A 22122-nucleotide genomic window follows, 5' to 3' on the forward strand; every position below is an offset into this window, starting at 1 on the left:
CTGTCTTTATTGTTCTGGGATTTAGGGGTGTTTGCAGCGGCACTGCAGCACAGCGAGGCGATTGGTGGGGGCTCTTTGTGACCGTCACCCTTCATGCGTTCTGTTATTTAAACTGCCGATCACGGCACTCTGCACAAATTGCTCAGACATCTCACAAATGAAAATGAATGAGGCAGCAAGATGTAAAGTGCAGTGCTTTATAAGCAGGAATTTGCTCTTCAATAATTTTTTTTTTTGCGTGCGTTCCACTTTTCTGCCCTCCCCTCTCCCGAAGCTGCTGAGTCTTGCTGGGATGCGGTTGCAGAAGCCGCGGCTGTCTTCCGCTCTCCCACGTGTGTGGGTGTCCCTGTACACCACAGCCCACGTGCTACAACTCGGTCTGGTACGCCACTCTTAACAGAGCAAAACATCTGGGGACTTGATAACCCACACCTTCCGACAGAGTTAAATTCTCCCTCAGTGTACCCGAATGGGCGGCGGAGTGTGGCGACTAGGGGATTTTCACAGTAACTTCATTGCAGTGTTAATGTAAGCCTACTTGTGACACTAATAAACTTTAAAACTTTAGAGGTGAGAGGGTGAACTGTGGAGCTGATACTTAGGAAATACAAATAGAAAATGCTGGGAAAACTCATTGGGGGCTCGTCCCACCAGTCGATGGGCGTGGTGAGCTGGCAAGATTGCGCAAGAGGTGATAAATTAGGTTCAACTGCATCGGGGGTGTCGGTTGGGCGATGATCGACGGGGCTGTGGAGGGGTGATCAGCCAGGGAAGCCAGCGATCTGGGGGTGGAGCGCGGGGGAGGCATGTGGTAATCGGGGGGGGGGGGGGGTGCCTGACAGATCTCTCTTTGTGCTGTCTGAGATCTCCACAAGCACAATTGCGCCCTCTGGTGTGAGCAGCCGGCTTTCCGGTTAGCTCAGACATTGTCCACCCCCTACTGGCGGGAATCAGATTGTGCATCTTTTTTTGCACAATGTGGTTTCAGATTGCGCTTTTAAACTCGCCCGAGAAACGGATCTGTAACCCTCCGTCTTCATACTCGTTTGGCACTCGGAATTTATTTTGGTAAGATCGCTCCCCAGCAGGTCTGACAGCATCTGGGGAGAGAGAATACAGCCAATGTTTCGAGTCAGAGTGAACCTTTATCAGAACTGTGGAAAAAATAGAAAATGCTGGAAATGCTCTGACGAAGGGTCATCCTGACTCGAAACATCGCCTGTTTCTCTCTCCACAGGTGCTGTCAGACCTGCTTGCTGAATTTTTCCAGCATTTTCTGTATTTGTTTCAGATTTCAGCATCTGCAGTATTTTGCTCTTAACTCAGGAAATAAATGTGGTTTAACAAAAAAGATCCACACAGGTAAAACATCATCTTAAACATAACCATCTCTTTATTAGGCTCGTTCAGGTGGACTTGCTTGGTCAAAGATCTCGAGACTAGATCTCAGAAGTGTGGTGTCATCCATTTTGGGCCTAAGAGAAATAAGTGGGGACTGACGGAGCAGAACGGTTTAGCAGTCCAAGTATAAAAATCAGAAAAAGCTAGTGGATAGAGATACAAAAATGTGATGCAAAAAAGTGAATGGAATGTTGGCCTTTATTTCAGGGGGGCTGGTAGGGTTGAAATTATTTCACAGTTGTAGAGAGAGCTCTGGTTAGACTGCCTCTGGAGGATTGTGTCCACTTCTAGGAGATGCACCTCAGGAAGCAGTGATGGGCCTTGGAAAGAGTGCAACCCAAATTTGCCAGAACCAAGTGGGTTAAATTGTGGCAGAAGATTGCATGGACAAGGTTTGTATTCCCTTGAGCAAAGATGATGGTCTCATTGGGGTGTTTAGAAGGGATTTGATAGGTTGAATAGAGAGAAAATATTAGTAAGTCCGGAACAAGAGGGTATAACCCTAAAATTAGACCCAAGGCCAAAAAACACTTCACACAAAAGGACTGTGGAAGTATGGAACTCTTTCCCTCAAAAACTGTTGAGGTTGCGGAGGGGTAAATAGAAATTTCAAAACTGAGAATGGCCTCCTTCTCTTCCTAAGTAGATCTAAACAGGGGTTACATTCTGGTTAAAGGTCTTCCTTCACCATTCTTTTCTGTGCCTTATAAACGTGAACATCTTTCTCGGTGTCATAGTAGACTTTCTCCACCGTGAAGCGACTTCCGAGCATCTTCAGGAAGTTCTGGTCTCGCTCGTAGCGGATGCGGCAGGACAGCAGGATCGTGGTCTGCTCAGAGCTGAGGTATTCCAATGTCTCCAGCAGGGCTGGGAAGGTCTCCTCCAGGTACACCACGTCAGCTCCCAAGACCACGTCATAGCCACCCGCGTCAAACTGCTGCAGGTCCACCCCCCAGCTCAGCTCCCTGGCCCGCGCCCTGCTCTGCAGGTCAGTGGGGATGTTTTCTTGGAGGTTGGACTCCAGGAACTGTAACGCCACTCCCCTGTCAGTGACTGTTACATCAGCACCTGTTTTAAGAGAAACAAGGGAACAAAACTGCGTTAAAGAATATATATGTTGACTCTCCGGTGAGGAGTGAGAGATTAAATCCCTTTTTGCTTCCGCAAGCAAACAACACCTACACACCAGCTATAAAACACCTTCGATGTAACAAATTGCTCCAAAGTGACTGTAATGAGCTCCATCAGGCCTGCCCAATCAGGGAGTCTTGCCAGTAGGGGCGGCGATGGCCTAGTGGTATTATCGCTAGATTATTAATCCAGGAACTCAGCTAATGCTCTGGGGACCTGGGTTCAAATCCCGCCACGGCAGGTGGTGGAATTTGAATTCAATAAAACATATCTGGAATTAAGAATCTACTGATGACCATGAAACCATTGCCGATTGTTGGAAAAACCCATCTGGTTCACTAATGTCCTTTGGGGAAAGAAATCTGCCGTCCTTACCTCGTCTGGCCTACGTGTGACTTCAGAGCCACAGCAATGTGGCTGACTCAATTGCCCTCCAAGGATAACTAGGGATGGGCAATAAATGCTGGCCAGCCAGCGACGCCCATGAACCATTACTGAATAAAAAAATATATATTGAGGAGTGTCAAGGATACGGACGTTCCGGATTCTGACCTTGTACCTGAAGGACTCTTAGGAGTGGAGATAAGTTTGTAAATAAAGGGAATCTTGAAAGGACGCGAGCCTCTGAGGAGTTATTTCAGTGACTCTGTGACAGAAGAGGTGTGGGGAAGAAGGGGGAGGGAAGCGACAAGGGGAAATGAAACTGAGCAAGTCGGGTGCTGGTTCAGGAAGGTGGCTGATGACACTGGCAGGGAAAAGGTGTTGAAGAAGCTGACACTTGAGCACAGTACTGAGCGAGTGCTGCACTGACAGAGATGCCACCTCCCCTTGACATCAATGCTTATCCAAAATCAATATCACTAAAACAGATGACCAGGTTGTTATGTTGTTGCTGTTTGTGGGAACTAGCTGTGTGAAATTATTTGCCGCATTCCCTTCCTAACAGCAGTATCAAAAAGTACAAAGCACTTCAGAAGGTCCTGAGATCATCAAAGGTGCAAGAGGAATGGTGAATCTTTCTATCTTAGTATCACCTAGCAGACTGTCAGTCCGCCCATGATATTAGCCATTTAACTTCATTCTCTTGGACACTTCCCATAGTTTGCGCAGCCAACTTAAAGGGGCCAGAGCGTTTTTCTCAAGCAGAGATTTACTTGAGACAGCTCAGGGTCCATGATCTATTAATATTTCAACACACTCTCTAGACCCCCACACATTTGCTCAATTCCTCCCCACACCCGGGTGACTGAGGTTAGATCAGTAAGAGCAGAACTGAGTCTACACCTCCACGCACACCTTCTTGCAGTAATGTGGGAGTGCCATGTGGTTTCAGTAACGCAGGGGGTACAATGAACATCGGTAACCCACCACCTACCTAGCAGTGCTGCAACTATTCCGACTAATCCTGTACCCGCTCCCAGCTCTATCACAGTACGGTCTTGGAGCTGGATTGTTCCCAGTTCAAGATATGTGCAAAGTACAATGGCCTGAAACACAGAAGGAAAGGCTTCTCTTAGCCTCGACTGCCTTTTCGGTGGTCGGTTGTACACAGGCTTGCAATTTTCCTCTCCAAAAGATTACCTCACCAGAGTTATGTCCTTGAGGAAGCAATTCAACATTTCTTTGTCAGATTGTGCTGGAAATATTCAACAGGTCAGCCAGCATCTGTGGAGAGCAGATGTTTCCAGACCTGCTGAGTATTTCCAGAACTTTCTGCTTTTATTTCAGACCTCCAGCACCTGAAACATTTGGCTTTAGTACTTGTCCTTTGGCAATTGGCTCGAATTCAATTGGATATGTTTTGTGTTCAACCTGTTAAGATTCCTCCATTTTTTTTCAGTGTTATCCTTAGTTATTTTGACACATACCTCAAACACATGTAGCATCCTTGGTGTAACATGTTGACACTTTCCTGCGCTATTATTCTACCTATTCTGCATATTTTGTGGAACTCTTTAATTTCTGAGTTGCCTCCTCCTGATCCACTGGGTTGTCAGGGAAAAAATCAGACCTCTCAGGGACAAAAGTGGGGAATTATGCTTAGAGCCCAAAGAAGCAGGGGAGATCCTAAATGAATACTTTGCGTCGGTATTCACAAAGGAGAGGGATGTGTTGACTGGGAGTGTCTCGGAGGGGAGTGTTGACCCATTAGAGAAAATCTCCATTACAAGGGAGGAAGTGTTAGGTTTTTTAGGGAATATAAAGACTGACAAATCCCCAGGGCCTGATGGAATCTATCCAAGGCTGCTCAGGGAGACGAGAGATGAAATCGCTGGGCCTCTCGACGCAAATCTTTGTCTCGTCAATGGACACAGGTGAGGTCCCAGAGGATTGGAGGATAGCTAATGTGGTCCTGTTATTTAAGAAGGGTAGGAAGGATAACCCGGGAAATTATAGGCCGGTGAGCTTGACGTCCGTGGTAGGGAAGCTGTTGGAGAGGATTCTTAGAGATAGGATGTATGCGCATTTAGAAAGGAATAAACTCATTAATGATAGTCAGCATGGTTTTGTGAGAGGGAGGTCATGTCTCACTAACCTGGTGGAGATTTTTGAAGAAGTGACTAGAATGGTTGACGAGGGAAGGGCCGTGGATGTCGTCTATATGGACTTTAGTAAAGCGTTTGACAAAGTCCCTCATGGTAGGTTGGTGCAAAAGGTTGGATCTCATGGGATAAAGGGGGAGGTGGCTAGATGGGTGGAGAACTGGCTTGGTCACAGAAGACAGAGGGTGGTAGTGGAAGGGTCTTTTTCCGGCTGGATGCCTGTGACTAGTGGTGTTCCGCAGGGCTCTGTATTGGGACCTCTGCTGTTTGTGATTTATATAAACAATCTGGAAGAAGGTGTAACTGGGATGATCAGTAAGTTTGCGGACGACACGAAAATGGCTGGACTTGCAGATAGTGAGGAACATTGTCAGAGGCTACAGAAGGATATAGATAGGCTGGAAATTTGGGCAAAGAAATGGTAGATGGAGTTCAATCCAGATAAATGCGAAGTGATGCATTTTGGTAGAACTAACGTAGGGGGGAGCTATCCGATAAATGGCAGAACCATAAAGGGTGGCATGGTAGCACAGTGGTTAGCACTGCTGCTTCACAGCTCCAGGGACCTGGGTTCAATTCCCAGCTTGGGCCACAACCACAAAGTCCATGGGAATCGTAGCGGGTGAGGAGTGGACGATGGAAAGGTCCGTTGATCAGGCGAGCACGGAAAATCCCGCCCTGAGGGTCAATTTAGCATAGCCAATCCACCTAACCCGCACATCTTTGGAGAATTATACAGCATTGACATTAATTAATAGTCTTTCGTGTGGAACTTTATTGAAAGCCTTTCGGAAGTCAAGGTTACACCCTATTAAGGATTCCCACCATATTTCCACTTGAGCTGTCACTGCCTCAAACAAATTGGGAAGGTAGATCTGGTGGCATCGTCACATTTTAGATCCACGTTGACTGCTGTTAACTACTAGATTATTGTACACATCTGCAAGGTTACTCCTAAGTCACGATTCCATTACTTTGCAAGCTATGAAAGAAAGACTAATGAGGTCTGTAGTTGGCGCCAATGTTGGAATCGTGCTGCAATAGAGTACATGCTTCAAGTTGGTAATAAAGAGCAGTTGCCCCCTAGTTCGGGAAAGATTAAGGGAATCATTGCAAGAGTATAAGAAGCAGATCACATTGGGTGTTGGGGAGGAACAGGAGGAATCTGTGTCTTTAGTCTTGGAAATAAACCTGGCTTAAGGAAAAGACTGGCTTCAGGTTCACCTTCCCATAGAATCCCGACAGTGCCGAAGGAGACCATTTGACCCATCGAGTCTGCACCGACCACAATCCCACCCAGGCCCTATCCCCATAACCCCATACATTTACCCTAGCTGGTCCCCCTGACATTAAGGGACAATTTAGCATAGCCAATCCACCTAACCAGCACACCTTTGGACTGTGGGAGGAAACCCACGCAGACATGGGGAGAACATGCCAATTCCACACAGACAGTGACCCAAGGCTGGAATTGAACCCAGGTCCCTGGCGCTGTGAGGCAGCAGTGCTAACCACTGTGCCACCGTGTCGCCCTCAATATGTGATTAATGAAGATTTGGCCCTCTTTTTTAATGCATCAATCATATTCTCTTGTTTTCACTCTTCTGGTGCCTCTCCACTGACTCCCACACCAGGACTGTCAATGCCTCACAAATCTTCTCCCTAATCTCTCTCAGCACTCCGGGGTAAATGACAATGTTTTGAGGCCGGTCAGCCTGTCAGAACTTCCATCCTGCCTAGAACAAAGCCACGGTAGAATGGTCACAGTGTGGTTAGAGGCCATTCAGCCCATTGTGTCTCCTAGCCAGAATGTTCGGAGAGGGCAGATCTCTAATGTCTTCCCCCTGTGAATATTTGGAGCAAGTATTCATTCAGGTTTTTCCCCAGTTTGTGATGAGCTTCAGTTTTATGGTTGCTTTATGGTTATCAGTACTTCTCTGATGCCCTTTCGCTATTGTGGTATTGAAATATTTCCTTTCTACTGTGACGCTTAGCCCCAGCTACTTTCCACCCCTGACATAAAGGAAGAGAGAAAGACTTGCACAGATAGCATACTTGCACCAACTCAGGATATCCCAAAGCACCAAAGCTAGTGAAGTAACGCAACAACCACAAAGTCCAAAATCTAAGCTGGATGTGGCTTGGTTTTTTCATGCGGCACAAGTTCACACTCGTGCTTCTTTGCATTACGGTGTCAGACTGTGGGTTGTGGGTTCAAGTCCCACTCCAGAGGCATGAGCCTCAAAATCCAAACTGACACAACCAGCATGCTGCTGCACTGTCCTCAGAGATTCAGCAGCCTTCAGATGAGACATTGAACCTCTGAGGTGCATGCAAAAGATTGTATAGTCATTGCTGGAAGGACGGCAGGCATGTTCTTCCTGGTGTACTCGCCAATATTTACCCAATATCCCAAAAATAGATGGTTTGGTTATTAGCACAATGCTCTTTGCGGGATCTTGCTGTGCGCAAATTGGCTGCCACTTTGATTTGATTTATTATTGTCCACATATATTGGGATACAGTGAAAAGTATGTTTTTTTTGCGCACTATACAGACAAAACATACCGTTCGTAGAGTACATAGGCAAAAAAGAAAGGAGAGGGTGCTGAATATAGTGTTACAGTCACAGCTAGGGTGCAGAGAAAGATCAGCTTAATATATAGAGAGAGAGAGAATCTGTTGAACTGGTGCGATGACAATAATCTTTCCCTCAATGTCAAAAAAACGAAGGAGATAGTCACCGACTACAGGAAGCGCAGTGGAGGGCATGCCCCTGTCTACATCAACGGGAACGAAGTGGAAATGGTCGAGAGCTTCAAGCTTTTAAGTGTCCAGATCACCAACAAACTGTCCTGGTCCCTCCACATCGACACTATAGTCAAGCAAGCCTACTTTCTCAGAAGACTACGGAAATTTTGCACGTCAGCTACGACTCTCACCAAGTTTTACAGATGCACCATAGAAAGCATTCTTTCTGGATGTATCACAGCTTGGTATGGGCTCCTGCTCTGCCCAAGGCCACAAGAAACTACAAAGGGCTGTGAATATAGCCCAGTCCATCAGGCAAACCAGCCTCCCATCCATTGACTCTGTCTACACTTCCCGCTGCTCGGAAAAACAGCCAGCATAATTAAGGATCCCATGCCCCCCGAACATACTCTCTTCCACCTTCTTCTGTCGGGATACAAAAGTCTGAGGTCACATACCAACCGACTCAAGAACAGCTTCTTCCCTGCTGCCATCAGACTTTTGAATGGACCGATCTTGCACTAAGTTGATCTTTCTCTATACCCTCGCTATGATTGTAACACTACATTCTTCTCCTTTCCTTCCCTATGAATGGGTATGCTTGTCTGCAGAGCACGCAAGAAACAATACTTTTCACTGTATACTAATACATGTGATAATAAGTCAAATCAAAATGATAGGTCCATTCAAAAGTCTGACAGCATCAGGGAAGAAGCTGTTCTTGAGTCGGTTGGTACGTATTCTGAGACGTTTGTGTCTTTTTCAAGACGGAAGAAGGTGGCTGAGAGTATGTCCGGTGTGCGTGGGGCCCTTGTTTATGCTGGCTGCTTTTCCGAGGCAGCGGGGAGTGTTGACAAAGTCAATGGATCGGAGGATGGTTTGCGTGATGGACTGGGCTTCGTTCACGACCCTTTGTAGATTCTTGCGGTCTCGGTCAAAGCAGGAATCATACCAAGCTGTAATACAACCGGTTAGGATGCTTTCTATGGTGCATCTGTAAAAATTGGTGAGAGTCGTAGTGGACATACTGAATTTCCTTAGCCTCCTGAGAAAGTAGAGGCATTGCAAGAGTGGCTACACTTCAAAAGTACTTTGTTGCCTGCAAAGCAGTTTGGGATAACTTGAGGTGGTGCAAGTTGCTACATAAATGCAAGTCTTTCTTTTTATAACTCAGTTTCAGATCTGGTGATAACCTGTCAATGTAGATACTAAACCAGGCCGAGGTCTCAGGCACTCATGAATATGAAGTGAAATGCTGGATAAATTCAGCCGGACCGGGCAGCACCTGTGGAGAGAGAAATGGGGCTTTGAGTCTGTATGACTTCAGAAGACTCGAAATGTTGATGTTAGCTCTCGTCCCCTCTCCGCAGACATTGCCAGAGCTGCTGAGTTTACCCTGCTATTTTTCCATTTTTATTTCAGATGTCCAGCATCCGCAGGGTTTTGCTTTTAGTCATGAATATGAAATGACAGTCGGATACTTACGGCATCCCACACGACCGCTGCTACTCCAAGCTGATTCCAGTTCTGTCGGATCACTATGTCCCTCTTGGCGTAGTGAAAGGTTGCTGATGCTTCATGGAATTTCCGGAGTCCTGGTATCATAGCGCCATCGTACGGCAGTAGAGCCATTATGTTCCAGCCCAGGCTCACACGTACTCTGTAAAACTGAGAAAGAAAGATGGGCCTTTATACAGCATCCTTCACAACCTCGGGATGTCTGAAAGTGTTTCACAGTCACATTGGAATACTTCTGAAGTGCAGTTACCGTTGTAATTTAGTGAAATGAGCAGCTATTCTGCATACAGCAAGCCCAGCTTATCTGTTTTAGTGATAGGCCACCTTAGAGGACAGACAGGGCCTTGGTTTAATGTCTTATCCAAAAGACGACCCATCCAACAGTGCGGCACTCCGGTGATTCAGGGGTCCTGCTTAATTTGGGGTCCCAGAGCTTTGGCTCATTATGAATACAAATTAAACCCAGCAAGTAATTGAAATAAAACGTCAAATCCTGTAAATACTCATCACCGGCTGGATCTGTGGAGAGAGAAACAGGCTGATGACCAAGAACAGAAAGGTTATCGACTTAAGACATTTCCGGAATGTTCGCGTCACGCCTGCCACGGGAATTGTAACGGGTGGGAGGGCAGACCATGCAAAGGTCCATTGACCTTGGGCGGGATTTTCCGGTTTTGGGGCGAGCGCGGCCGGAAAATCCCACCCATTGACTGTTTCTCTCTCTCTCTCTCTCCACAGATGCTGCCAGCTTGCATTTATCACAGATTGATCAAATGGTTGCAGCAAGAACGATGACGTCTGGCCCTTCGAGTCCATGGCAAGAGCAACTTGGCAAGTCCCACTCCCCCACCCTTTCCTCACAGCCCCTTTTCTTCAGGTGCTGACCTACTCCTTTTTGAAAGCCACGTTGAATCTGCCTCCTCCACACTCCCAGGCGGTGCATTCCAGATCCCAAGCTGCATTATAAAGTTTTCCCTCTCAGTGCCTCTGGCTCTTTTAATCGCCTTCCATTGGTATCATCTGATTCTTGACCCTTCCACCAACAGAAACCACAGAAAAGATACAGCACAGAAGGCCATTCGGCCCATCTTGTCCATGCCAGCCCGAGGACCGCCAGGTGTCCTTTCTAATCCCACCTTCCTGCCCATTGCCCTGTAGCTTACAGTGCTGAAGGTACAGATCCTTTTAAAAGAGTTTAGGGTCTCTGCCTCCACCACCAACTTGGGCAGTGAATTCCAGACACCCACCACCCTCTGCGTAAAAACATTCTTCCTCATGTCCTCTCTACACCTACTGCCATTTATCTTGAATCTACATTCCCTGGTTCTAGAATTCTCCACCAAGAGAAACAGTTTTATCCTGTCCACTCTGTTTCTTCCCCTCATAATTTTTTACACTTGTATCAAGTCACCCCTCAGCCTTCTTTGTTCCAAGGGAAATAACCCCAACCTATCCAATCTCTCCTCATAGGTACACTTTTCCAGCCCTGGGAACATTCTTGTAAACCTCCTCTCCAGAGCAATTACGTCCTTGCTGTAATGTGGTGACCAGAACTGCACACAATACTCCAGTTTTGGCCTCCTCACCAGTGTTTTATACAATTCCAATATTGTATCCTTACTTTAATACTCTATATCTCTGCCAATGAAGGAGAGCATTCCTTATGCCTTCTTTACAACCTTGTCTACTTGAACTGTCTTTAGGAACCTGTGTACTTGCACGCCAAGATCGCTCACTTCATCTACCCTTCTTAGTGTATTCCCATTCATTGTGTACTCCATATAACTGTTTAACCTTCTTAAATGCATTACCTCACCCTTCTCTATGTTAAAATCCATCTGCCACTATACCGTCCACCCATTGATATCGCTTTGTAGATTATAGCTATCCTCTATACTATCCACTACTCGGCCAATCTTTGTGTTGTCTGCAAATTTTCCAATCGTGCCCCCCACATTCACGTCCAAATCGTTAATATATAACACAATTAGCAAGGGTCCCAACACCTAGCCCTTTGCAACACCATTTGAAACAACTTTCCATTCACAAGGGCATCCATCAACCATTACCCTTTGTTTACTGTTACTAAGCCAACATTTGATCCAGTTTGCCACATAACCCTTTATCGCATGGGCTTTTACTTTTTTGACCAATCTGCCATGTGGGACCTTGTCAAACACCTTGCTAAAATCCATATACACAACATCCACTGCATTACCTTCATTAACCCTTCTTGTCATGTCCTCAAAGAATTCAATTAAATTTGTAAGGCAAAACCTTCCTTTAGCAAGTCCATGCCTTTCTATGTGACAGTCAATCCTATCTCTCAGGATTGATTCTAGTAATTTGCCACCACTGATGTAAGACAAACTGGCCTATAATGGTTTGGCATTTCCAAGTAGGCTTACATTAACACTGCAATAAAGTTACTGTGAAAATCCCTTAGTCGCCACAATGCAGTGCCTGTTTAGGTACACTGAGAGAGAATTTAGCATGGCCAGTGCACCTAACCAGTACATCTTTCGGACTGTGGGAGGAAACCGGAGCACCCGGAGGAAACCCACGCAGTCGTGGGGAGAATGTGCAAACTTCGCACAGACAGTGACCCAAGCTGAGAATCGAACCCGGGTCTCTGGTGCTGTGCCACTGTGCTGTCCTTCTGTCTCCATTCTATAAATCTTTCCTAAAGTGTGCGGCCCACAATTCAACACGATACTCCAGTTGAGGCCAAACCAGTGTTTTATACAGGTTCATCATTACTTTCTCACTTTTATAGTCTATGTCTCTGTTTATAAAGCCCAGGATTCGTATACTCTATTAACTACCTTTGCAAGCTGTCCTGACACCTTCAGCCATTTGTGCAGGTATACCCTCAGGTCTCTCTGTTACTGCACCCCCTTTAAAATTGTATCCTTTGGGTTTGTACTGCCTCCCCTCATTATTCCGATCAAACTACAGCACTTCACACAGCCCTACATTAGATCTCACCTGCCACATGTCAGCCTATTCTCCAGCCTGCCTATGTCCTCTTGAAGTCTATCACTATCCTCCCCATAGTTCACAAGAATGCCGAGGTTTGTGTAGCCTTCAAGTGTTGAAACCATGCCTTGCACATCCAAGACCGGGTTATTAACATGGATTAAGAAAAGCAATGATCTTTAGTTAGTATCGACCTTTGAGACACCCCACTATACACCTACCTCTAATCTGAAAAACAGCCATTCAACACTATGTTACCTGTCACTCAGCCAACGTAGTATCAATGCTGCCACCAGCACGTTTGTTTTATGTGCTTTAACTATGTTGGCAGGCCTCTTACGTTGGAACAAGCGCAGAATAATGTGGATGCTGGAAATGTTCCACATTTCAGCAACAACACCCTCCAGTTTGCCAGGTTTTCAATGCTTCCCTCCCTGTCTGCTGTAACTATTTACACCTCTGGACCCATTGTTTGTTTATGCACTTGCTCCATTATCACCCACTTGGGGGTTTAAGGTGGCTCTGGAGTCAGCAGGGGGGGGGGGGGGAGGGAAGGGAAGGGAAGGGAGGCCGAGGTGGCAATGGGAGGAGGGGGGCGGACAGGGAGTTTTGCCAGCCTGCCCTCTTTCCCCCCCTCACTGGTGGGGAAACCCCCTTCAGCTTCCCCCAACCCACTGTGGCCTCTCTGTTAATTCACATTCATAGTCTTCCTCTTCATACCTCCTGCATAGTTTATGTTCTGTGTCATTTAATCTTTGCTTTAAATACTTGGTTCCAATTAAATTTTAGTTTAATTACTTCTCCCCCCCAAATAATCGCCCACTCCCCCCACCTGCCAAAAACCTCCCGGCGGTTCAGGAATATCTAAAACTTTCAATATAAGATCCGTCATGATCTCAAGGCATCTCAAAATGCTTTATTGCCCAATATGTTTTACACAGTGGTTAGCATTGCTGCCTCACAGCGCCAGAGAGCTGGGTTTGAATCCCGGCTTGGGTCATTGTCTGTGTGGAGTCTGCACGTTCTCCCCATGTCTGCGAGGGTTTCCTCCAGATGCTCCGGTTTTCTCCCACAGTCCAAAAGATGTGCTGGTTAGGTGCATTGTACATGCTAAATTCTCCCTCAGTGTACTCGAACAGGCGCCGGAATGTGGTGACTAGGGGATTTTCACAGCAACTTCATTGCAGTGTTTGGACGGCACAGTGGTTAGCACTGCTGCCTCACAGCGCCAGGGACCCGGGTTCGATTGCCGGCTTGGGTGACTATCTGTGTGGAGTTTGCACGTTTTCCCTGTGTCTGTGTGGATTTCCTCCGGTTTCCTCCCACACGCCAAAAGACGTGCCGGTTAGGTGCATTGGCCGTGCTAAATTGCCCCTTAGTGTACCCGAACAGGTGCCGGAGTGTGGCAACTAGGGGCTTTTCACAGTAATTTCATTGCAGTGTTAATGTAAGCCTATTTGTGACACTAATAAATAAACTTAATGAAGAACTTTCAACCAGGTTAGTAACCAGAGGATAAGGCAAAGATGCAGTTTAGTGATAGGAATTAATTGCCTCATTATTGTGTGCACTCCCAAACAATTGTTGGCGAGTGTGGTGGGTGCTGACTCTCTCTATACAGGAGGTCTAGTGGCACAGTGAATAGCATCCCTATCTCTGGACTAGGAGCTCCGGGTTCAAGTCTAACAACATGACATGTTGGCCATGGAAGGAGTGTTCATAACAAGCATTCAACAGGCTGATAATCAGCTCGGGAATCCTTCCACCACTTCCCCACTATTCCCCAAAGGGGAAAAAGGTGTGTGTGTGTGAATATGAGGTTAAAGAAAATACCTCTCTGTATGCTCTCGGAAGTGAGCTGAGTTGCCAGCATTAGAAGCTAAATGGCTCCATATGTAACACTTGGCCTATATGATCTGCCGGACTAGTTTTGATTGCGAGCAGAGAGTTGGAGGATTTTCAAGAACATTTCTTTCCCTTATTGGCCTTGGGTTTCTCTCTTTTTTTCTTCACATGTCTGCGGGGAGGAGAGGCCCGGGGGTCCAGTCATGATGCTCCAGCCATCAATGGGTGTGAGGCAGGCTTGACGGATCAGCTTTTCACTCCGTGCCCTGTCATTTTTCTATTTAGCAAAGAAAATCTAATTTGAAGCTAAAGGATGGACAGAAGCAATGGAGAGTGCAGGTGAAGGCAATGCCATGGAGATTCTGCACTTCTTTAAATTACAGGCTACCATCCTTCCCTTTAGGGAAGAAAATCTGCCACCCTAACCTGGTCTGGCCTATATGTGACTCCAAACCCACAGCAATGGGTGAGATGGTGTGGCAAGCCACTCAGTTCAAGGGCAATTAGCAATAGGCAGCCAATGCTGACCCTGCCAGTGATGCCCACATCCCATGAAAGAAAGAATAAACACAAACATACGGGCATCGTTGAATATCAGGAGGCAGTTCAATTATCGGGGCATGATTCCAACATCGGAGGGTCCTTGACTTGTATTCCCAGCAAGGGTCAATAGATTCAAGAATGGGAAAGGGGACCCTGGTGTCAGCTATCACACAGTGGGTACCGCTCTTGCCTCCGAGTTGGAAGGTTGTGGGTTCAATTCCCAATCCCAAAACTGGAGTGCTACACTGTCAGAGGTACTATCTTTCAGATGAGAACATTAAACCAAGGCACTGCTGAACCTGAACTCCTGTATCGTGCAGTACTGAGGGAGTGCTACACTGTCAGAGGTACTATCTTTCAGATGAGAACATTAAACCAAGGCACTGCTGAACCTTTCAGATAGATGTAATGGATCTCATGGTACTACTTTGCATTAGAATGAGAGGGAGGGAATTCTTTCTCATACCTGGTATATTTCACCTGCATATCACAAAAACAGATCATCAGCCTGTGGGATCTTGCTATGGACAAAATAAAGTTTATTTATTCGTGTCACAAGTAGGCTTACATTAACACTGCAATGAAGTTACTGTGAAAATCCCCTAGTTACCACACTCTGCGGCCTGTTCGGGTACACTGAAGGAGAATTTATAGAATCATACAGGTTTACAGCATGGAAACAGGCTCTTAGGCCCAACTTGTCCACGCCGACCTTTTTTTAAAACCCCTAAGCTAATCCCAATTGCCCGCATTTGGCCCATATCCCTCTCTACCCATCGTACCCATGTAACTATCTGAGTGCTTTTTAAAAGACAAAATTGTACCTGCCTCTACTACTATCTCTGGCCGCTTGTTCCAGACACTCACCACCCTCTGTGTGAAACAATTGCCCCTCTGGACACTTTTGTATCTCTCCCCTCTCATCTTAAACCTATGCCCTCTAGTTTTAGACTCCCCTACCTTTGGGAAAAGATATTGACTATCTAGCTGATCTATGCCGTCATTATTTTAAAGACCTTTATAAGATCACCCCTCAGCCTCCCACGCTCCAGAGAAAAAAGTCCCAGTCTATCCAGCCTCTCCTTATAACTCAATCCATCAAGTCCCGGTAGCATCCTAGTAAATCTTTTCTGCACTCTTTCTAGTTTAATAATATCCTTTCTATAATAGGGTGACCAGAATTACACACAGTATTCCAAGTGTGGCCGTACCAATATCTTGTACAACTTCAACAAGACGTCCCAACTCCTGTATTCAATGTTCTGACCAATGAAACCAAGCATGCCGAATGCCTTCTTCACCACTCTGTCCACCTGTGACTCCACTTTCAAGGAGCGATGAACATGTACCCCTAGATCTCTTTGTTCTGTAACTCTCCCCAACGCCCGACCATTAACTTGAGTAAGTCCTGCCCTGGTTCAATCTACCAAAATGCATCACCTCGCATTTGTCTAAATTAAACTCCATCTGCCATTCGTCAGCCCACTTGCCCAATTGATCAAGATCCCATTGCAATTGAAGATAACTTTCTTCACTGTCCACTATGCCACCAATCTTAGTGTCATCTGCAAACTTACTAACCATGCCTCCTACGTCAGCATGGACAATGCACCTAACCAGCACGTCTTTCAGACTGTGGGAGGAAATCGGAGCACCCGGAGGAAACCCACACAGACACGGAGAACGTGCAGATTCCACATAGACAGTGACCCAAGCCGGGAATCGAACCCAGGTCCCTGGCGCAGTGAGGCAGCAGTGCTTGCCACTGTGCCACCCTGGCTGCTATATTTCCCATCTTACAACAGTTGGAGCGTACCATGTCATCTGAAAGGCACTTTGGGACAGCCTAAGATCATGAAAGATGCTTTATAAATGATAATGCCCAGATTCCTTCTAGAATACATTTGCTCGTTCATATTAACAAATAATGGGTTTGCTATATCTCGCTGCTCCAGCTTTTCCCATTGACAAGACTCCCACAATAGTGCAGCTAATCTATCTGGTGACTAGTGTAGGAATATTGGACTTTATGTGGAACAAAGCATTGTGGCCCACTGACTCTGTGCCATCTCTTTTCAGGAGGAATCTAAAACTAATCCCACCATTTGCCTCTCCCCCATTAAACTTGCTATCTTTCTCTGGTTCAAAAATATTTATCGAGTTTTCCTTAAAGGTGAAATGGATTGTGCTCAGCATTGACTTGGGTCACCATCTATGCGGAGTCTGCACGTTCTCCCCGTGTCTGCTTGGGGTTTCCTCCAGGTGCTCCGGTTTCCTCCCACAGTCTGAAAGACATTTTGATTTTGATTTGATTTGATTTATTATTGTCACATGTATTAACATACAGTGAAAAGTATTGTTTCTTGCGCGCTATACAGAAAAAACATACCGTTTATAGAGAAGGAAATGAGAGAGTGCAGAATGTAGTGTTATAGTCATAGCTAGGGTGTAGAGAAAGATCAACTTAGTGCGAGGTAGGTCCATTCAAAAGTCTGACAGCAGCAGAGAAGAAGCTGTCCTTGAGTCGGTTAGTACGTGACCTCAGACTTTTGTATCTTTTTCCCAAAGGAAGAAGGTGGAAGAGAGAATGTCCGGGGTGCGTATGGTCCTTAATTATGCTGGCTGCTTTTCCAAGGCAGCGGGAAGTGTAGACAGAGTCAATGGATGGGAGGCTGGTTAGGGTGCATTGGCCATGCTAAATTCTCCCTCAGTGTGCCTGAACAGGCGCCGGAGTGTGGCAACTGGGGGATTCTCACAGTAACTTCATTGCGGTGTTAATATAAGCTTACTTGTGACTCACAAATTAACTTTAAAAAACTTTAATCCTCCTGTCGCAAAGTATCTCATGCTCCAATAACCTCGTACATGAAAACAAAATGGTTATATATCTCCTCACTCTCTTCCTGACAATTTTAAATTGATTTATTTTCTTTAGCATTGTTAACTCCAATTCAAATATATTTCCCTTTATGTTTGTTCAGTTTTAATTCATTGATCCACAAAAATCTATGTATTACACCCATAGGAAAATATCTACTTTAGTTACTCAATCCATCTCCAAGTTGAACCCTCCACGTGACTTATTCCTTTTCTACGTTTTCTGCCAAGTTGGTCCTTTCTTATCTCACAGAACGGAGCCCTTTACAGAACCCTCATCCTTATCTTTGACAACACATTATTCTTTACAATTCAAACATTGTCACAATCACTATTTTCCAATTGTTCTCCTATCTCACGTCAGTTAGAAACATCAAAACGTAGAAACTAGAAGCAGGAGTAGGCCACTTGGCCTTTCGAGCCTGCTCCGCCATTCATTTTGATCATGGCTGATTATCAAATTCAATATCCAGATCCCCCCTTCCCCCCCATATCCCTTGATCCCTTTAGCCCCGAGAACTATATCTAATTTCTTCTTCAAATCAGACAACGTTTTGGCCTCAACTATTTTCTGTGCGAGTGAATTTCCACAGAATTCACCACCCTCTGAGTGAAGAAACTTCTCCTCACCTCGATTCTAAAAGGTTTACCCCTTATCCTCAAACTATGGCCGCTAATTCTGGACTCCCCCACCATTGGGAACATTCTTTCTGAATCTACCCTGTCTAACCCTGTTAGAATTTTATAAGTTTCTATGAGATCCCCTCTCACTCTTCTAAACTCCAGTGAATATAATCCTAACCGACTTAGTCTCTCCTCATATGAGAGTTCTTTGTCGAACTTCATTTCCAAGATCAAGCAATGCTTCTTTCTTTAAGACTGTAAATGTGTTGCTCAAGAAAGGATTCTTGAAGTAACTAAGCCACAGAAGCATGGATCGGCTGGGGCCATCTCCGCCACACAAAATGGCTGCAATTCAAGGCAGCAACTTGGTATTATTCATACCAACAATAGGGTTGCTATGGGTGACATTACCGTCCCTGGTTTAAGCCAAAAAAAATCACACCTCTTACTGCCACGCAGCAATGTGCACATCAAATAAATGAGATAGGATCAAGCTCAACTGTGATGGCTCTGCCGTTGAATAGCTCCACTGACAATGCTCACAAATCAGAAATAGTTACTTGGATGAGGCAGCAGTGCTGGTGGAATTGTAGCTCGGGGAGGAGTCAGGAGCTTTGAAACAGGGTGGGGACTTTTACTTTAAACGGCAGGGAAAATGGACTGAGAAATTAAAAGGGTGGGAATAAGGTGGCACAGTGGTTAGCACTGCTGCCTCACAGCGCCAGGGACCTGGGTTTGATTCCCAGTCTCGGGTCACTGTCTGTGCGGAGTTTGCACGTTCTCCCCGTGACTGCGTGGGCTTCCTCCAGGTGTTCTCATTTCCTCCCACAGTCCAAAGATGTGTAGGTTAGGTGAATTGGCCAAGCTAAATTGACCCTTAGTCTAGAATTCTACCATCCTGCCCGCCACAGGAATTGGAACGGCGAGGGACAGGCGATGGAAAGTCCGTTGGCCTCGGGTGGGATTTTATGGTTTCGGGAAGAGTGAGGCCATAAAATCCCACTCTTAGTGTCCAAAGATGCATAGGTTAGGGAGATTAGTAGGGTAAATACGTGGGGTCACGGGTTAGGGCCTGAAAAAAAATGCTCTGTCGGAGAGTTAGTGCAGACTCAATAGGCCGAATGGCCTGCTCCTGCACTGTAGGGATTCTATGAAGGTGGTGAATAAAACAAGATGGCACCGGAGCGTGGTGACTTCTTGCAAGCTGTGCCCAGCATACCTTCAAATTCTATCTTTTACTCTCGTTCTATGCTTCTAAAAATTCATTCTAGCTCTTTTATGTCCACCAGACATTTGAATGGACCTACCTTGCATTAAGTTGATCTTTCTCTACACCCTGGCTATGACTGTAACACTACATTCTGCACCCTCTCCTTTCTTTCTCCATGTACAGTATACTTTGTATAGCACACAGAAACAATACTATTCACTGTATACTAATGCATGTGACAGTAATAAATCAAATCAAATGGATCTTATTTTTGAATGGGTCTGTTTTAGGTTTAAATTTATATTGGGAACAATGACAAAAACCATTGTGTGGAAGGAGTTAGAAACTCGTTTCTGTTTTGTACCCCTCTTTGGAATCAGTCCACAATTTGAATCCCAAACACGGTTTACGGCTGAGCTCTCAGCACAAACAAGGGACAAAGGTTCATTTGGAAATCATAAACCGGTATCAAGTTTAATTCAATGCATACTTCATGATTGCAAAATGTCCCCATCCTAACTAATCCTGGATAAGCTTGTATTAGAGTCTGTGTGTCATGAACAGCTTAGGAAGGGAGGGGGGGGGGGGCGTCCACAGTGGTTAGCATTTCTGCCTCACAACTGCAGTGACCCAGGTTTGAATCCCGGCATGGGTCACTGTGTGGAGACCCTGTGTCTGCGTGGGTTTCCTCCGGGTGCTCCGGTTTCCTCCCACAGTCTGAAAGAAGTGCTGGCTTAGGTACTAAATTCTCCCTCAGTGTACCTGAATAAGCGCTGGAATGTGGCGACTGGGGGATTTTCACAGTGACTTCATTGCACTGTTAATGTAAGCCAACTTGTGACACGAATAAAAATGAACTAATAAGCTTGGACAAGAGTCTGTCATAAACAGCTGTCTGTGACGATTTGAAATTTGACCAAAGTGGGATGACTTTAGGCGCGGGAGCGCCTTTAATTCACAACAATGAAGCCGGGTGATTGACATGCATATTGACCAATGGGGGGTAAAGATTGGTGATTGACATACCTACCGACCAATGAGGATAGCAATTCAGTGATTGGCATGTGTATTGGCCAATGGGGGCACTGATTGATGATGGGCCGGCCCGATCAGGGGCGGGCGCTGGGCGGGGTCTCCACTGGGCGGGGTCTGTTGCTATGCCGGAGTCCGGGGGGCGCGGCGCAAAATGGCGGAGAAATTCCGCGGGGCGCAAATGAAGCCGAGGCCGCCGGGCTGAGAGCCGGGTGGCGGCGGCGGAGAAATTCGACAGCATCCAGGACTTGGTCGAGAGACTGCCATTTACCAGAGGATACGAACGACGATTCCCCTTCCCTCACCTGAGAGGCGTCGAGCGCGGAACCCCCACCCCCCCCCCCGGAAAATAAACCGCTCTTAGGCCACAAGGCGCCAGGGCTAAAGTTTCACTCGCTGCCCCCGTTCCCCCGACCGAGGAGGGATGGGGAACACCTTGTCTTGCTGCGTGTCCCCCGGGGCCAGCCCCACGCTGTCGGGCCGCGGCGGGCTCCGGGGGGGACAGCAGCAGGAGAGGGTCGACGCTTACCGGGTGGAGGCGGAGCTCCGGGAAGCCGAGCCCAGCCCCGGAACCAACCTGCAGCACATCAGCGACCGGGAAGCACCGGAAGGTAAGGAGGGCGACACCGTGCGGCCGGGAGGAGCGGGGGAAGGGAGAGGCGGTAACACCGGGTGCCAGTGACGTCACAAACACTGATGCAGGACCAAGTTGCAGCAAGGAGGTTAAAGCCGAGGGATCAGTGGGCAAAGCTATAGACCAGATCCAGGCCAGACTGCTGGCAAGCTGCCTCTCATCCCAACAGAAAATCCCATGCATAATTAAGTTTAAGTTTATTTATTAGTGTCACAAATAGGCTTACATTAACACCCAACAGAAAATCCCATGCATAATTAAGTTTATAGTGTCACAAGTAAGCTTAGTTTAACACTGCCATGAAGTTACTGTGAAAATCCCCTTGTCACCACACTCCGGAACCTGTTCGGATACACTGAGGGAAGATTTAACATGGCTGATTCACATGCGGCACAGTGGTTAGCACTGCTGCCTTCACAGTGCCAGGGATCCGGGTTCGATTCCCGGCTTGGGAATGTCTGTGCGGAGTTTGCGTGTTCTCCCCATGTCTGTGTGGGTTTCCTCCAGGTGCTCCAGTTTCCTCCCACACTCCAAAGATGTGTGGGTTAGGTTGATTGGCCATGCTCAGTTGCCCCTTAGTGTCATGGGGTTATGGGGATAGGGCCTGGATGGGATTGTGCTTGGTGCAGACTTGATGGGTCGAATGGCCTCCTTCTGTACTGTAGGGATTCTACGTTTTTCAGTCTGTGGGAAGAAACCAGAGAACCTGGAGGGAACCATGGGGAAGAACGTGCAGACTCCACACACACCCAAGCCGGGAATCGAACCGGGTCACTGGCGCTGTGATCCAGTAGTGCTAACCACTGTGCCACTAAGCCATGATCCTACCAAATAATAGTGCTGACTTGAGGGATCAAATGGCCTATTCTTGCACCTAATTTGTATGTCTGTATGCATTGACTCGTGTTCCGATAATTCCGTTTGTTCAGTTCAAATAATCTGAATTACACATTTTTAACACAGGTGTCACCCAGAATTTGAATGTTAGAAATTATCATGAGGTGGCTGTGTCAGCCGTAAAAGATAAATGTTAT

The 22122-nt window shown here is 46.5% G+C and overlaps 2 protein-coding genes across 6 annotated transcripts in view; one reads left to right on the top strand and one right to left on the bottom strand.

The window, feature by feature from the left end:
• Positions 1-1370: 1370 nt before the first annotated feature.
• mettl21a (methyltransferase 21A, HSPA lysine) lies at positions 1371-21101 on the bottom strand. 5 transcript variants are annotated; one of them, XM_078228935.1, is made up of 5 exons: positions 20984-21050; positions 16921-16996; positions 9312-9494; positions 3908-4019; positions 1371-2469 (listed from the first exon to the last, which is right to left on the bottom strand). In XM_078228935.1, the coding sequence occupies exons 2-5, from the start codon at positions 16921-16923 to the stop codon at positions 2072-2074; spliced, it is 696 nt and encodes a 231-aa protein (XP_078085061.1). In that variant the 5' UTR covers positions 16924-16996; positions 20984-21050; the 3' UTR covers positions 1371-2071. The 5 variants fall into 5 exon arrangements, with proteins under 5 accessions (XP_078085061.1, XP_078085059.1, XP_078085062.1 ...); XM_078228933.1 differs by lacking the exon at positions 16921-16996 and having other exon boundaries at positions 20984-21101; XM_078228936.1 differs by lacking the exon at positions 16921-16996 and having other exon boundaries at positions 20449-21043.
• Positions 20748-22122, top strand: part of ccnyl1 (cyclin Y-like 1) — a 73723-nt gene continuing 72348 nt past the window's right edge. The window contains exon 1 of the mRNA XM_078228931.1: positions 20748-21065. Coding sequence (XP_078085057.1) covers positions 20879-21065 — 187 coding nt within the window. The 5' untranslated portion in view covers positions 20748-20878. The remainder of the gene's footprint in view (positions 21066-22122) is intronic.

Source organism: Mustelus asterias, chromosome 14 (assembly GCF_964213995.1).
Source record: "Mustelus asterias chromosome 14, sMusAst1.hap1.1, whole genome shotgun sequence".
Classification (NCBI taxonomy): Eukaryota; Metazoa; Chordata; class Chondrichthyes; order Carcharhiniformes; family Triakidae; genus Mustelus; species Mustelus asterias.

Coding starts and splice junctions, on each gene's coding strand:
- mettl21a (XM_078228932.1), bottom strand. CDS start 20,695: ATGCTGTCGAATTTCTCCGCCGCCGCCACCCGGCTCTCAGCCCGGCGG. Junction 9,495..20,452: donor ATTGCTATCCTCATTGGTCG/GTAGGTATGTCA, acceptor TTTCTTTCTCAG/TTTTACAGAGTACGTGTGAG. Junction 2,470..3,907: donor AATAGTTGCAGCACTGCTAG/GTAGGTGGTGGG, acceptor CTCTTAAAACAG/GTGCTGATGTAACAGTCACT.